Below are 15,000 nucleotides of genomic sequence, written 5' to 3'. Positions count from 1 at the left end.
ACAAGGTCAAAGGCAGCACTAAAATCAAGGCCAACCGTACGAATTTTCAGGAATCATGGGAATTTTGTACAATATTGGAAATTGTAAGAATGGCATTGTATGCAGCAAAGCATTTGTGAAAGGCAAAGTGCAGAATAAGAATCAGAGGATTACCTTTAACATGGCCATAAAGACGTTTTGCCATAAGATGTTCGAAAACATTAGATAGTATGAGAGGAGTAATACCAATAAAAGTTTTTAATTCAATGCGACTGGAAAGCTAAACTAGCTACTTCAGCTGCAGGAAAACTGGAATGAGGAACATTGAAGTGATCATTACTCTGCTTACTATGAAACACACCAGTTTAAAGGTTAACAGAGCCGTCTGATTCTTTGGTTGCGCCAAAAAAGATTTTTTTTTTTATGGTCAATTATAGTTAATTCCATTTCACTCAGTTGAAGCATAATTTCCCTGAGCATCAGTTCTTTGCTGATTCATTACCTTTCAAAAGATTCTCTCTTACCTTAGCGCAAGAGCCCATGGCCTGCACCTTCATTGCAGGCCCTATAATACCTACCTACATACCTTCGAAAGATGATAAGCCCGCTGTTTCTCCACACAAACACGTTAGCAGTCGTTATTGATCCATGGGTTGTGCTTGATTAGATATCTTAACTAAAAGAAGATTTCCATCTAAGAGAACAATAGGCTCAACCCCTTTTGTACAATCGTGGCCAATTCAAATGCTAAAAAATCACTTAAATGCCATTTCAGTCTGATTGAGATTTTATAAAGACCTTACAAGAGTATGACACATCACGGGTCGGCTGATCCACTTTAATTGCAAACGAAACTAAGACATGAACAGAAGGACCAAGTTTGCTTGTTATAACACTGGGGGAGTTAATATATACCAGGTTAAAGCAATTACCAGACTTGTCAGTGGCCTCACTATGATTTTCTCATAGCTAGATTCAGAAGCAAAGTTTTAAGCTCTTAAGACATGGCAATAAGTAGGAGAAACAGGATTTACCAACCCGTATTGAATTGCCAACAACCATAAGAGACAATTCTATCATATATCTTGGACAAAATGGTAAGAAGAAAAACAAATATAGAATCATTCATGTCTGGTTTCTGATAGACGGGAACCCAAATAAAAGTTGTTATTCCTGCTACAAACGTTCATGACATCCACATTTATAGCAGGACTTCTGAGAAGCAGGCTACTCAGTCCTAGTGCTGGGTGTGTGTGTGTGTGTGTGTGTGTGTTTTCTCTATCCAGCATATGAATACATTTGAGAAGTAATTATTTTCACTGGGTTTCAGCTTAATCCATTCGTTTAGTCCCGAACATCTAAACACTCAATTTCATATGCAAATAGAAAAATAACAGACGTATGATATTAAGCTAAACTACTCCAATAAAATCGACAACTATCCAAACAAATGTGCAAATCAAAGAGGTCACCCTTATCTGGGGTTGAAGAGTCCAGAGGTTTCGTACTGCCACTGATTCCCCTATCATATCCTGGGACAAGGACTCATACTGGTTTTAGACCTCTTTAGTCTTTACCAACAAAACATCATAACAGGATCATATGTTATTTAAACGTTAATTGCGTGGTAAAGGCTATTCCAGACATAATGCATTAGCCCTATACCACGTTTCACGTATTCGTCTAAAGCGATTTTCAGTTAAGCATTAAACCGTCTTCTATTCCTGTGATGATCATTATTTTATTAAGTGGAGCCGACACACATTTATAACCATTCTTGTACAGGAAGCTAACAGGTGCACACAATAAAAACAATATATTGTACTGAACACCGAGTGAATTCGTTAGCTGGAGAGCTATGTGTGTAAAAATAAAGAAAAGGGCTGCAGTTACTGATTGTAGATAAAATTGTCAATGTTTTGATTTGCCAACGGAAAAATATCAATACAAATTAGTTTATTAGGGAAAAGCCTTTTGATGTCAAATTTTTCTATTTATGGTAATTTAAAATCAAGTTCCCCGTGGTGGATGTCCTTAGATTACAAGGACTACTATAAGTGGTATTATCGTTGTCCGATTAATATTGCCAAATAATACTAATGACTTACACTTTGGGAAGGAAATACAAACGAACGAGTGGATATTCCAAGATAAACAATAGGTATGGTGAAATAAGGAAATTGATCTTGTACGTAAAAGAAGCTCTACTCTACTTTAACTAGAACCTCAACACTAGAACTATTTTACAGGCAGTTTCTAGTTACTTTCTACACCGTTACTTGAACTTTAAACATATTACGCTTTACTTAGTTTTTATTCACAAACTGGCAATATCCATGAAAGATTATTGTCCATGGGAAAACTTATTTGGTTTATAATACCTTGTCAAATTAAAAGCGATCAAATAAATCATTAATTATGCTTAGCTTGAAATAGAAACATCGCTGACAGTTTGACCATAAAGGAAAAATACCAGTAACGATTTTTTCAGTGTTTATATTGATATCAACAAGGCAACCGCATCTTTTGCATATATTTTTGCAGAGGAGTATGCAAACCTCACATGAAAAGTTACATTTTTTATCCGCCGTTCCATTTATTTTTTAAATATAGATCTAATTTTATCCTCTTTCAAACAGCCTTACATTCCAACGAAGTCGTCGAGTTGCAACTTTATTATTATTATTGTTACTTGCTAAGCTACAACTCCAGTTGCAAAAGCAGGATGGCCCGAACAGGGAAAATAGCCGTGTGAGGAATGGAAACAAGGAAAAATAAAATATTTTAACAGTAACATTAAAATAAATATTTCGCATTTAAACTATAAAAACTTTAAAAAGAGGGAGAGAAATTGGAAAGAATAGAGCCTGAGTGTACTTCAAGCATGAGAACTCCAACCCAAGACAGTGGAAGACCATGGTACAGAGGCTATGGTACTACCCAAGACTAGAGAACAATAGTTAAATTTGTAGTGTCCTTCTAGAAGAGCTGCTTACCATAAATTTTGACGAAGGCATGGTGCAAACTTTAGGAGTACAAGTTGTACATTTTTATCAGCTTATCTTAAAATACAACATTGTCCAAGTAATGCAGTATAATGGTTAAATTTTCATCTTCAGTAGCGTAGAACAGCACTGGAATTTGACCTTTCAAAGTGTGAATAAGTTTTCTGTGACCATGAACATTTTGAAGTTCACTCTTCCTTGTCATTACTTACCAGGACTTTTATGATTAAAACCACTATAGTCCAACCATTCTGTCGTGGCCGCTGAGAAGAGCTCATTTCCAAAAGGTATCGTGTACGAGTGTAAACACTTGGTTCATTTTCATTTGAAGGAATCACTCTTTAGAGACAAGTCGAACACCTTTGAAAACAACGATAAAGCCAGATTAAGAGATTAGGCAACCCATTTTCCTTACCCTTTCTTTACAACTGTACTAAATCGTCTAAAAAAATCAGCTTTACTATACTTCCTTGGTTATTGTTTTTTCTGCTGGCACACTACAATATATATGGAGATATTTCAAATCATTTTATTGTGCTGCCTTTGTAAGATACTTATCTTTCATAACTGATATCTCCAAACTTATGGTGGTCGGGTCACATCTGTCAATCAATGGTCATCCAGCTTATAAGATTAGGATTTCTTAAAGGAAGTCAATTTAATCTTTGTTGTATCTTCCCCCCCCCCGCTCTCTCTCTCTCTCTCTCTCTCTCTTTCTGGAACATTTGTGGCTTCAGAAGTACGGATACATGCTTTGGTGACATCAGTAAAAGGGCCGCGATTCATCTTTTCTTTTGTGAAATACTTGTACACACAATGTACTATTTCCCTTGCATTGGGACAGAGAACATGGTTTGGAGATGTTTCCATGCTTTATGTTTACTAGATAATGCAGTCACTGCCTCAAACACTACATTTTATACCCCAAGACCAACCATTCAAGGGATTAAATATGCCTCGCTGATATTTGCTACATAAATTTACCCTTGAGACCTCCAAGGACAGATCAATCGGATTTAAAACTTACCATCTGTCCGAGTCATATTAAGACGGTAAGATAAAAATGACAAATATCCTGGGATTATGATTTTGGGGGACATGTACTTGGTTGTAATTATCCTTATAGAAATGAATACCATACACTGTTGAAATATGCCAAAAAACCGGTAAAAAACCAGTAATAAATGTTTTCAGGCATTTACCGTCTTATAAACGGAAATATTGGCGTTAAATGGTGATATTATGATCATCAACCTATAATAAGATAACAGGGTAGGGTAAAAATTACACTCCCATATTTTACTGAATTACGGCTAAGAACAGTATATTTTTATGGATAATGTTCTATTAAAATTACGCTTATTTACCTGTGTACCTAATGAAATATATACTGTATGCTCGACAAGAATAACAGGAGGGAGAGAGAGAGAGAGAGAGAGAGAGAGAGAGAGAGAGAGAGAGAGCAGATTTAATCTTGTCTTAATCCAGTGAGATTAGTGAAAAAGGTGGGGATGCACCCTAGGCATACCCTGAGGAAGGTCATCTGTCATTAACAGTAGCATTAGTCTCACTCAGTTTGGATGGCTCGTCTCTAACCGCAGTGTTCATTTTTCCTTAAAGTGGTCGAAATATTTTGACATGGGTATGCTGTACAGGGGAACAGAAACCGTCTCAGCGGCCACGACAGAATGGTTTTACTATAGTCACTATTAAACCAACTGACTTTCCTTGAAGTCCTGAGTCAGTCCAATATTTAGCCTCATTGTGAATAATTCCTGCAGTGGGTCACATACAAGACGACCAGGAGGCCATTTTTCATAAAAAATCATGTATCCTAAGTAGGAAACACGGTATGGTTTTAAGGCAACATTGAACTGAACGAAGTAATGGAGAATAATCAAATTACCTTGCTGATCAGTATGCACTGACCAAATTTTTAGCATATTTATAATTCAAAAGTACAAGTATCCTTATAGGAGTACTACTAAATCAATTAGAATATTGCAATGCCATACCTTTAAATGTGTGTAGCTAATATGTTACCTTTTTATTAAATATATATATATATATATATATATATATATATATATATATATATATATATATATATATATATATATATATATATATATACACACACACACACGAAGTAAAAAGAGCCAAGGATTATAATGAAAAACATGGATTAAAAAAATTAGAAAAGTTTTTAATGATTTTTCTTTCTTGGTACACATGTATTTTATTATTTTACCACCGATTAGAGCAACATTTTTTATTAGACACTTTCAATGGAGAGATTAAAGTAAATTCATATAAGCAAACAGCCGTTCAAAGACGTGTATGTACTGTATTAACACCTCCGAGTAGTTGAAATGTCGTTGGGAGGTCAAGTATTACATTAACTTAAGAAAAGAAAACTTTTAGTTTTCCCCCAACAATCAGGGGGAACATTTAAATTATACCTATTGAATTATATAAATATTAAACTAAAAACACAGAATTCCTGAATAATTAAAATAAATTTTCTTAAAATGAAAACCATCGTAATAGGCACATTACGACTCTCTTAAAAAAAAAATATACATATTCACGGCCTTCCAACTTATTATAAATTAAACATTTACAAAGACACAGTCTTTGAAACGAAAACAATGAAAGCATGATAGCAATCAAATAAAACAGCTGTAGCAAATGACATTTCTCATTATTAATCTTTCCACTATGTACACTGCAATTTCGTATTATATAACTTTTTTTTTTCTTTTCAAAGCAGTTCGGACAAGGATTGACAAAGAACTCTCAAAGACTTGACCGTTAACACTGAATTAACGGGTCTTCTCTATCTTTGAAGGCCACGGTCTGGCCAAGAGGGGGAAATGAAGGGGGGGGGGGGGTTGCAGGTGGTGAAGATGGAGGGAGAATTATTATATTACGTTACAAGCCAGTTGCAAAACTTAAATTTTCGCTTACAACTAATTTCAATCATATCATGTGTTTTAAATTAAAAAAAACTCCTAGCGATTAATAATAATTATAATAATAATAATATAAATAATATAATATACAGCCAGAATAAGGAGCTCTGGAAGCAACTGAAAAAAAAGCATTTTCGAAAAGAAACGAAAACACAAATAAGTGGGAAAAAATATAATGTGAGCGAGGCGTGTTTAGCGCGAGCACGCCTTCTGGAATCCCCCAAGAGGAGGGAAGGATTTTAAAGCCTCCTAAGGAAGTAGGATCAGGTAAAAAGGATTCATAAATATTACAAATCCTATTCAATAATAATAATAATGATAAAAGGTATGGGTTAATTAGCTTGAGGTTCAAAAACACTAAACAGTACTTCTAATGCTCTTCGACCAAACGTGAATCTTGAGGAATTTATGAACGAAAAAACACAAAATATGAAACAATTCCCCCCTAAAATAATGTTAGTTTGGCATTTGAACAGGGCATAGTCATCACTATAATCAAGACATTGCGTAATACATAATTACTTAGGCCATGCAACATTCCTTCCCACAGCATTTGTCTTTTTTTTAAAAACAGAGAGGGAGCGATAAGTCGACTCTAAATGGAAAGAACAAAAATAATGGACTCAAAGGTCTTAAATTAGCAATACAAAAATATAACTCAAACCATGATTCAAATGTACATGACAAACGGATAATAAAAAAAAAAGGCAATTCTTTTCCTTTAGCTGGTGCCACGAGGCCTTGTGACCTTTAGAACGACCTTATCTCCCCTTGCGGTAAGGGTCAAATTTGCAGGCCTTCAGTTGTCATTCGACCTCCCTCTTTACGTGGAACCCGACACATGGATAAAGAGGATGGATGGGATCCCCCTTCCCCAAAAGAACCTACAATGACGTATTTCAATCGATAAATTCAAGAATTTGACCTTTATGAAATTACATTTGAATATACATTCAGCAAACATGACGAAACCCACCCACTAAGGCAAATAACATTGTTTACAAGTCGTAATTTTGGTTGAATACTGCACATCCATACAATCTTTGTGTGTCGGGAGCCATATTCAAGTGGAGATCTCGTTACTTCATTATTTCTAAGGGGGTAACACATCTACCCTCACAACTATTGGCATGTGAAACCATTGAAAAATGAAACGCTGAATAGGTAAATTGCCTAGTTGACAAAATAAAAAAAAATCATTCTATATATAATATGTTTACTGAATATATTTATATAATATATATTGGAAAAATAACTGCCTTTTGGAGAAGTTGGAAGAAAAACGAATAAAGCATCTGACAGAAAGGTGTACGCTCTACAAATTAAAATAAATAAAACTAATCATAGCATGAAAAGAAAAAAAAGGGGAGGGGCTTCTGGTGAACATGTTGCTAAAAAATAACATAATTGTTCTTGGTTCAAATCAAACTGCATTCTTCTTTGGTTACTGGGCGTATGGATAGATAGTGGCACCTTTTTAATCTTAAAAAAGACAAAAAAAATCTTGGTGGATGACCCAGGTGATGGTCGATACGCTATATCAAAGAATCTTGATGGTCTGAACAGACTATCATCATATTTATTAAAATCGGCTGACTTTTAACATTCTGTGGGACCGTTTACAATTGAAAAATATATATATATATGACAGGCGAGATATGGACACTTGTACTTCGTAGGTATTCAAAAATAGGTCAAAAGAGGAAGGACGCATTCTGAGCAAACAAGATGGTATAATAAACTTTTTTTTTAAATAAACTTATAATTTTAATTTCCTCAAACCTTAAATTTAGTGGGGCGTCCCTCCCATTAATTATTTTAATACGTACAGTATTTATATATATGTATGATCAGTGACAGAAGACAGTAATCAAATAAAAAAAAAACTTGTCGTTAAACCCCAACGTCCACAACTCATCCGACACCACATTGGCTGAGGGGAATTAGGCGAGTGTGCAAATGAACAGACGTCCAAGGTGTCCGGTCCCCTCTGCTCCCACACTCCAGCACTATTTGAAATAATCCACGCATAATTAATAATGCTTTATATAAGACTATATATATAATATATATATACTATGTATCTGTACTTTACAATAATTATATTAATACATTTCAGCCGGATAAGCAGAAGTGAGTTGGACTAACGACATTCAATTGTAAGGCGACAAACTCAATAACACGAACTGTTATGGCATCTAGGTATAGTACAAAGATAAATTACTTTTTCTACTTCACTCAAATAAATAAATTACATAAATACAAGTTCTTTCATAATTACAAAAGGTGAAAAACTCAAACGAACTTTGATCTGTACAGAGCTGTGTTAGATTTGCATGGAACCCAGAGTGACACCCTGCCTACTTCCAGGCCACTCCTCCTACTCTGGTATTTTAATCCATATACTCTAAGGGGGGGTAATGGGCACGGGCCAGAGGAGTGCCCCGATATCACAAGCAGTACACAAGCGGAGGGGAAGAGGCCCAGAAGTCCAGCAGGGTTCCGGAGGGCTCGTCATACTTCACGCTATACAAGGTTTTAGGGGATGAGATGCGACAGCTAGTTTGGTCGTGACTGAATACCACCACTGCAGCAGATGACTTCTCTTGGCTGAGGGAAGAACATCGAAATAATGGTGGGATAGTGGATGTTCTCGTAGATCCTCGGAAGTAGTTGAATAGACTAGGCCCAAGACATCTCTCTTCTTCTTCCTGTTCCTCCTTTATTTCTGGGCTCAAGGGGGAAACATATCAGGCAAACCTACAATGTCATAACATGAACAGCATTCCAACCTTCACTGACCACTAGGGTCTCCATCAAAACTGCGTAGAGGATGCAGAGCAAGGGCAGGACACAAGTCAAACGAGCATTGCGCATTTCATCTCCTCCACACTGCTGCTGCTGCAGCTTATCACACGCCATTTGGGGGAGCTTCTTGCTCGGTCAGCTGCTCAAAAATGGGCAGCCTCAGAGAACGGGAGATATCAAGGGCACTCATCACTGGTGTTGGGGAGGAAGAATGAGAGGAGGAGAGGGAAAGGGAATCCAGATCCCCTGCCAAGGATTCAACAGGGCTGACCGGAGGAGTATCTAAACCAGCTAGGGAAAGCAGGGTGCCTTCCCGCACCAAGTCCATATCACTCAGGCCCTGACCACTGCAAGACGATCCATTGGGGGAACCAGGACCCCCTCCCAGACCTCCAGAGCCTAAGCCAACAGCTAGGTTGTCCAGTAGGCCACAACCACCCCCTGGGAAAAGTGAGAAGGTGTCATCAAAGAACGACCCTGCGGAAGACGTTGGCGAGCCATGGAGAGAGGCAGGTGGGGTTGGAGATTCGGCAGTGCTACCCAGTCCCATGGAGTTTCCTACGTGGAGCATCTTCTTGGGAGATAAGGGGGGATGAGTTCCTGCACTTGCGGAAGCCCCTCGACGCTCCTCGGCGTTGTGGATGAAGTGACATCGGGGCCCGTAAGGGCAGAATCCAATCGTGTGGAAGGTTCGGCAAAGCTCAGTCTTGTACTTGGGGTGTCGAGTGAGAGTTCGGAGTTCGGCATGGCCATGGGCGAACTGGCACTTGTCGCCGTACTTGCAGAAGCCGTTCTCTTCGAAGGGCCGACACAACTCTGTCTTGTAACGGGAGGAATTGGCCTGGCGGCCTTCCCCTCCTTTCACAACGGGCTCGGAGTGTGACCGGTCCAGGCGGCGGTGAAGGTTTGGAGTTTCCATGGGCGACAGTGGACTGAGCTGTGTCTTGGCTTGAACCTGCTGGAGTAGCTGGGAGTGGGCGGTGGAGGTTGCCATTGATGCTCCCACTGGAGTGGAGTTTCTCTTACTCAAAGGTAGATGGCCACCAACAGCTTTGTGATCGACTTCCCATCTTGCACGCAACACAGTCTGTGGAAAGAAGAAAGCACATTACAATAGGTTTCAATTTACGGGTCTATACGTGAACTAAATAACATGAAATCAATAATTTTTCAAACAAAGTTCTGCAAACATATTCTCACTTTCTCAGAATGAAAGCCCTAATAATTCAAACTAAGGGTACTCCAGCATTTAAAAAAATACAATATATAACCAACTCATAACCATAACTACTTAGGCTCAAGGCTAAATTCTTGAACTCACTCACAATCAAACTACAGTATTACATTCAACACATTACACAAATACATTAATTTTGTTGAAAGAGCCATATACATTGAACAAATATTTACATCTAAACTAATATAACATCCAAACACCACCATATTTGTGAGGATAATTAGGCTTCATCTGAACTAATACTTGACAACAGCAGTGTTAATGACCCACTGCAAGACGATGGTACACTATATAAATGGGTTCGAAATGTTCACAAGCATCAAAAGGAAGAACAGTATAAGCATCTAGTAACAAAGAAACAACATACTTTACACCATACAAAATGTTTTTTTCTTTTAGCAAAGCAAAGACAACACAAAGGAAGCCATTTTGGCAATTGACGATCATAAATTTCAAGGGGTCCCTGAACAAAACTGCAACAAGACCGTTTATCTTTGGTTACTTATCCCAGAGCACCACAACTCTTTGCAAGCCCCCTTCCCCAGACATATGGTCAGGAATGATTCCTCTTAATCTTTTCTCCTGCAATAAAAATACTTTCTCCAAGGTGTCATACATGCAGAGGCGAGACAATCTACTTCGCAGAAACTCCTACTAGAGCGTAAAACCAAGCGATATTAATTTCAACTAAGATACCGGGTATAGATTTATAAAACTTTGCGAATGCACATAGCATAACTCATATATAAATAAATATATAAATCTATTCATTCACGGTTTCGAATCCACCTTCAAACCCCCCAAAATATCTTTAGAACTGAACTGGATAATGATCACTGTTAAGCCTGTTGGTAAAGGGGATGGGTGTTGCAGAGAGAGAGAGAGAGAGAGAGAGAGAGAGAGAGAGAGAGAGAGAGAGAGAGAGAGAGAGAGGAGAGAGAGAGAGAGAGAGAGTAAAGGAAAAAATCAAGAACCAAAAAGATGACAGGCATTCCTATAGAGTGGAGCCCGGGGGACAAAGACCGAGAGAGAGAGAGAGAGAGAGAGAGAGAGAGAGAGAGAGAGAGAGAGAGAGAGAGAGAGAGAGAGATCCACCCCTTCCGTAAGGACACACAAGGGCGTTCGAAGGAAATGCAAGTTTTCCAATCCAATGCCTTTCTCTGGCGTCAACCGCCGGTCGTAGAAAGTTCCCGGCCCAACGTTGGTGTATCTCCTCCAATTCCTCCCTGGCTCCTTACTTTACCTCTCCCCCTACCCCCCACATAGCAGCGGTCATTTCGACTCGCATTACGGAAAGTGGGTCAAGGGGGATCATATTCGAGAATTGGTGTTTTATGACGAAATGTACTAACAGCAGATAAAAAAATAAAACAACAAAAAAAGGCTTAGTTTGCCAAAATTTTTATTCCGTAAAAGTGGTCGTGTGTTCAAGCCGTAATGGCTGGCAAAATCCATTTACGTGGATCTATCGCTCATGCTCTATTTCAATACACAAATCAAGACTATTCAATGAATTCGTTCAAATGTAGTCTTGCAAGGCTGCGATAGAAGTGTCGAGGGTAAGTGAAGGTCTTCGTTTAACCTTTAACCGGTACATTCTTATCTGTCCATGTCATTCTGATTGAAATGCTGTAACTTCTGGAAGTCTTAAGCATGCTTCTAAATAAGGTTTAACATGCACATGCAAGCATCAACACACTTTCATACAGTAATGAATAATCTTGCAATGATGTACTGTTTCTTTTTCCCATTTAAAAGTTTCAAATATTCTCTAATTTAAGCTTATCCCTAAACACTACACCTACAAAATCTACAGCAACTTCCATTTATCACTTAGCGAGAAAGTAAAGATAACTAATTTTCTAATTGACAACGCCACATTATACAACACTGCAAATAAGGAAGACATTCAGTAAAACAAGAACATTAGCTGAGGCAAAGAGCAGTAACGACATTCGCAGAGAGAGAGAGAGAGAGAGAGAGAGAGAGAGAGAGAGAGAGCTAGGAAGTATTCTACAGCCTACACAACTCTACCATTCCCCTCCCCTTCTTGCTAACTTTCCCAGCTCGCTGTAAGTCTCCACGGCAGCAGTAGTGCACACTATCCCGTCTTGTGATGGGAGAACCACCTGTTGTATGACTGTCTACAGGGGGTGTCACTTCCCCTCTCAGATCACCCCCAACTGAGGCAATCTCTCTCTCTCTCTTTCTCTCTCTCTCTCTCTCTCTCTCTCTCTCTCTCTCTCTCTGGTGTCCCTTAGTATGCCCAACGAGATTTACTTGCCATACGAGAACACCAATTATGCAATGTGGAAGTAATAATTTCAAAATAATTCAAGGCGTTTGATCAAAAGTAAAAATGAATGGGCAACTAATAAAACCGGCGGATAGACTTTAAATGGAAAGGAGAAAAAACTTAGCCGGTGAAAGTGTCTCGAGAGATTCACCATGGTACAGAGGAGGAAGCAGGAGAGAGAACTCTCTTTCCCTGGTACGGTGCAACTTTCATCTGGTCTAACGCATCCGGGAGGCAAGGTCACTTCTGTACAAAATCTGTACCACTTGTTGCAACGTGTGTATGAGAGAGAGAGAGAGAGAGAGAGAGAGAGAGAGAGACCAAGCAGATGACCCAGAGGTAAAGATTAGGGGATGACCCATGAAAAGTCGAGTTCGCTTTCAAAAGATTAATGTGTATACAGAGATTACGATGATAATCTACCTTATCTCAGCACAACTACGAAAAATAAGACCCATAATTAGGACGGTTTCTTTGATAATCATTACAATTTATGCTCTAGTGCCTTCGTTAAAAATTAAAATGATGAAATTGTATACTTTCGTGTATTTAATTCTAGCTAAGAGTCTTGTAACTAATCAACGTTCAAAGACATATAACCATGTGACATTCTTAACCATTAAAATTAAAGACTTGTGTAAAAACCAAGTACTAGTTATGAGCGACCTACAACTAATGCATATGGAAATCAATGAGTAGAGAGAAGAAAAAAAATAAGCAAACCCTCCAAAGTTAGGATTCCCAATCATCTATGCTTGTTTACTGCAACCATTTATTTTTTTAAAGTCAAAGCATTACTTCCATGTCTTTCCTTATGGCCAAAGCATCGTTTGAAGTAAATAAGAATGTAAAATTAACAGATATAATTTCGACTCCAACCAGAGTACAAGGAAAACTAAGAAAGCTGACAAAGGCATTCAAAGTGTGGTGATATAACGCCGTCGACCAACAAGTGGTACTTTGTGGCAGATTCCGTGAGGGAGTGAGGAGGGGTGAAGAGCAGCTAGGTGGGGGAGAGAAGAGGAAAAACAACCACTGAGGAAGAAAATCAAACCTATGGGGGATTCAGGGGGTAAACTAAGTTAAAAATATACAAGGAAGCAATTCATTTTACCCGTTATTATAAAGAAAAGCCATTAGGCCTAACAGTACACGCGTGACGAAAATTACTCTGACATTGAGAACTCTGGTTTGCCTTAGAACGAAAGATCCAATTTGCCTATCGGTTGGTGTGAATGTCTATTAAATACAATCAAACACCATCCATTCCACTCTATTCCCGCCCGGAGAAATCATCGCAGTATCACATTCCTGATACCGAAGCAGCAGTCGGTCTATAGCCTTGAGGGAAGTCTTGTGGTATCTCTCGAACGCTACCCTTAGGGATGTGAAAATACCATTTTCACGCGAGTGTTTGCTTGTTTGAGGGAGAAGTGACAGCCAGATGATCCAATACAGATATAAACCAAATAACATCGGTTTTCAATGGTTTTAAAAATGATACCCAATACTAATGTAAACAACCTGTGTGATCTAGTGTACAGAAAATAATTTAAAAGAATGAGGTAAGTTCATGGGCCACATGCAACTTAACAGAAAAACTATCTAATAACACAGCATAGTCTTCTGAAAGACAACTACATACTCGAAAACACCATTAAACTATAAAACAAGCTATCTCTCTCCACACCCAACACTAAATTTTCTAGAACAGGGACCATACGCTCAGGCAAACTTAAACCCTATTCACGGTGATGGTATATACGAAAGGGATACAAATATTCCCAAGGGACATAACCTCAAGGATCAAAACACCGCCTCGCACCATTAAATTTCGCCTGTGTGGGCCAGAAGGGAGAAACTGAACGTACAATCGGAAAGATTCTAGAACAGGAGTTTTTAGGTGATGTTCCTGATAAGTGAATTTTTGTATGGCGGATTAACATTCTTATAAATATATTGTATACCGTTTTTATACGGAGTAAGTGTTAAACGTTCAAGCACTAAATGGTTTTACCTTAGTACACTATTAATTCACATGTCTATAGCAACGAAGGATATATATATATATATATATATATATATATATATATATATATATATATATATATACAATACTTCATTTCAGTATTTAGCCGTTTATTAAAAATCGTAGAGAAATAATGGTCACTTTCTATATGTAATTAACCCCATCAACTTCTACTACATATTTAATAAAGTTACCACCACTCTCCCTCCCTCCCCCATACACCAACCAGGAGGCCACTGCGGGTTCACATGCACTCAACAAGGACGTAGCTTTATGTAAAAACGTGACCTCTCCCACGATGTGTTGATCAGGCCATTATTTCTCTTTTGATGCATGGCCATATTACATAGTTCGTCAACCAAAGGCAAACGGGACCGTCAACCAAATACTATAGCGAGGAGAGATCGCATTGAAAAATAAGATATGTTGTATATTAAAAAAAAGTGGTGTCAAATTACGTGAGAAGGGGTTATATCATACAATAACATATTGCAGGGAGAATCTTTGAAGTAATTTCAATGTCAAACATTGTACCCCATACCTAATTTGTACATTTAATTAGGTATATATATATATATATATATATATATACCCCATCCTTGTAATTCGTATCAATAAGGCTTAGTACTAGAGTACATACAAATAAGGGTTTCACGTTATTTAATACGTTG

General features: G+C 38.0%; 1 protein-coding gene across 2 annotated transcripts in view; it reads right to left on the bottom strand.

The window, feature by feature from the left end:
* Positions 1-5,169: 5,169 nt before the first annotated feature.
* Positions 5,170-15,000, bottom strand: part of LOC137617160 (mRNA decay activator protein ZFP36L1-like) — a 13,304-nt gene continuing 3,473 nt past the window's right edge. For both annotated transcript variants that reach the window (XM_068347017.1, XM_068347016.1), the window contains exon 2: positions 5,170-9,854. In XM_068347017.1, coding sequence (XP_068203118.1) covers positions 8,871-9,854 — 984 coding nt within the window. In that variant the 3' untranslated portion in view covers positions 5,170-8,870. The remainder of the gene's footprint in view (positions 9,855-15,000) is intronic.

This window comes from Palaemon carinicauda, chromosome 23 (genome assembly GCF_036898095.1).
Source record: "Palaemon carinicauda isolate YSFRI2023 chromosome 23, ASM3689809v2, whole genome shotgun sequence".
In the NCBI taxonomy this organism is placed as follows: domain Eukaryota; kingdom Metazoa; phylum Arthropoda; class Malacostraca; order Decapoda; family Palaemonidae; genus Palaemon; species Palaemon carinicauda.
Note: the sequence above shows the minus strand (reverse complement) of the source record. Positions and strands in the feature narration are given on the sequence as shown.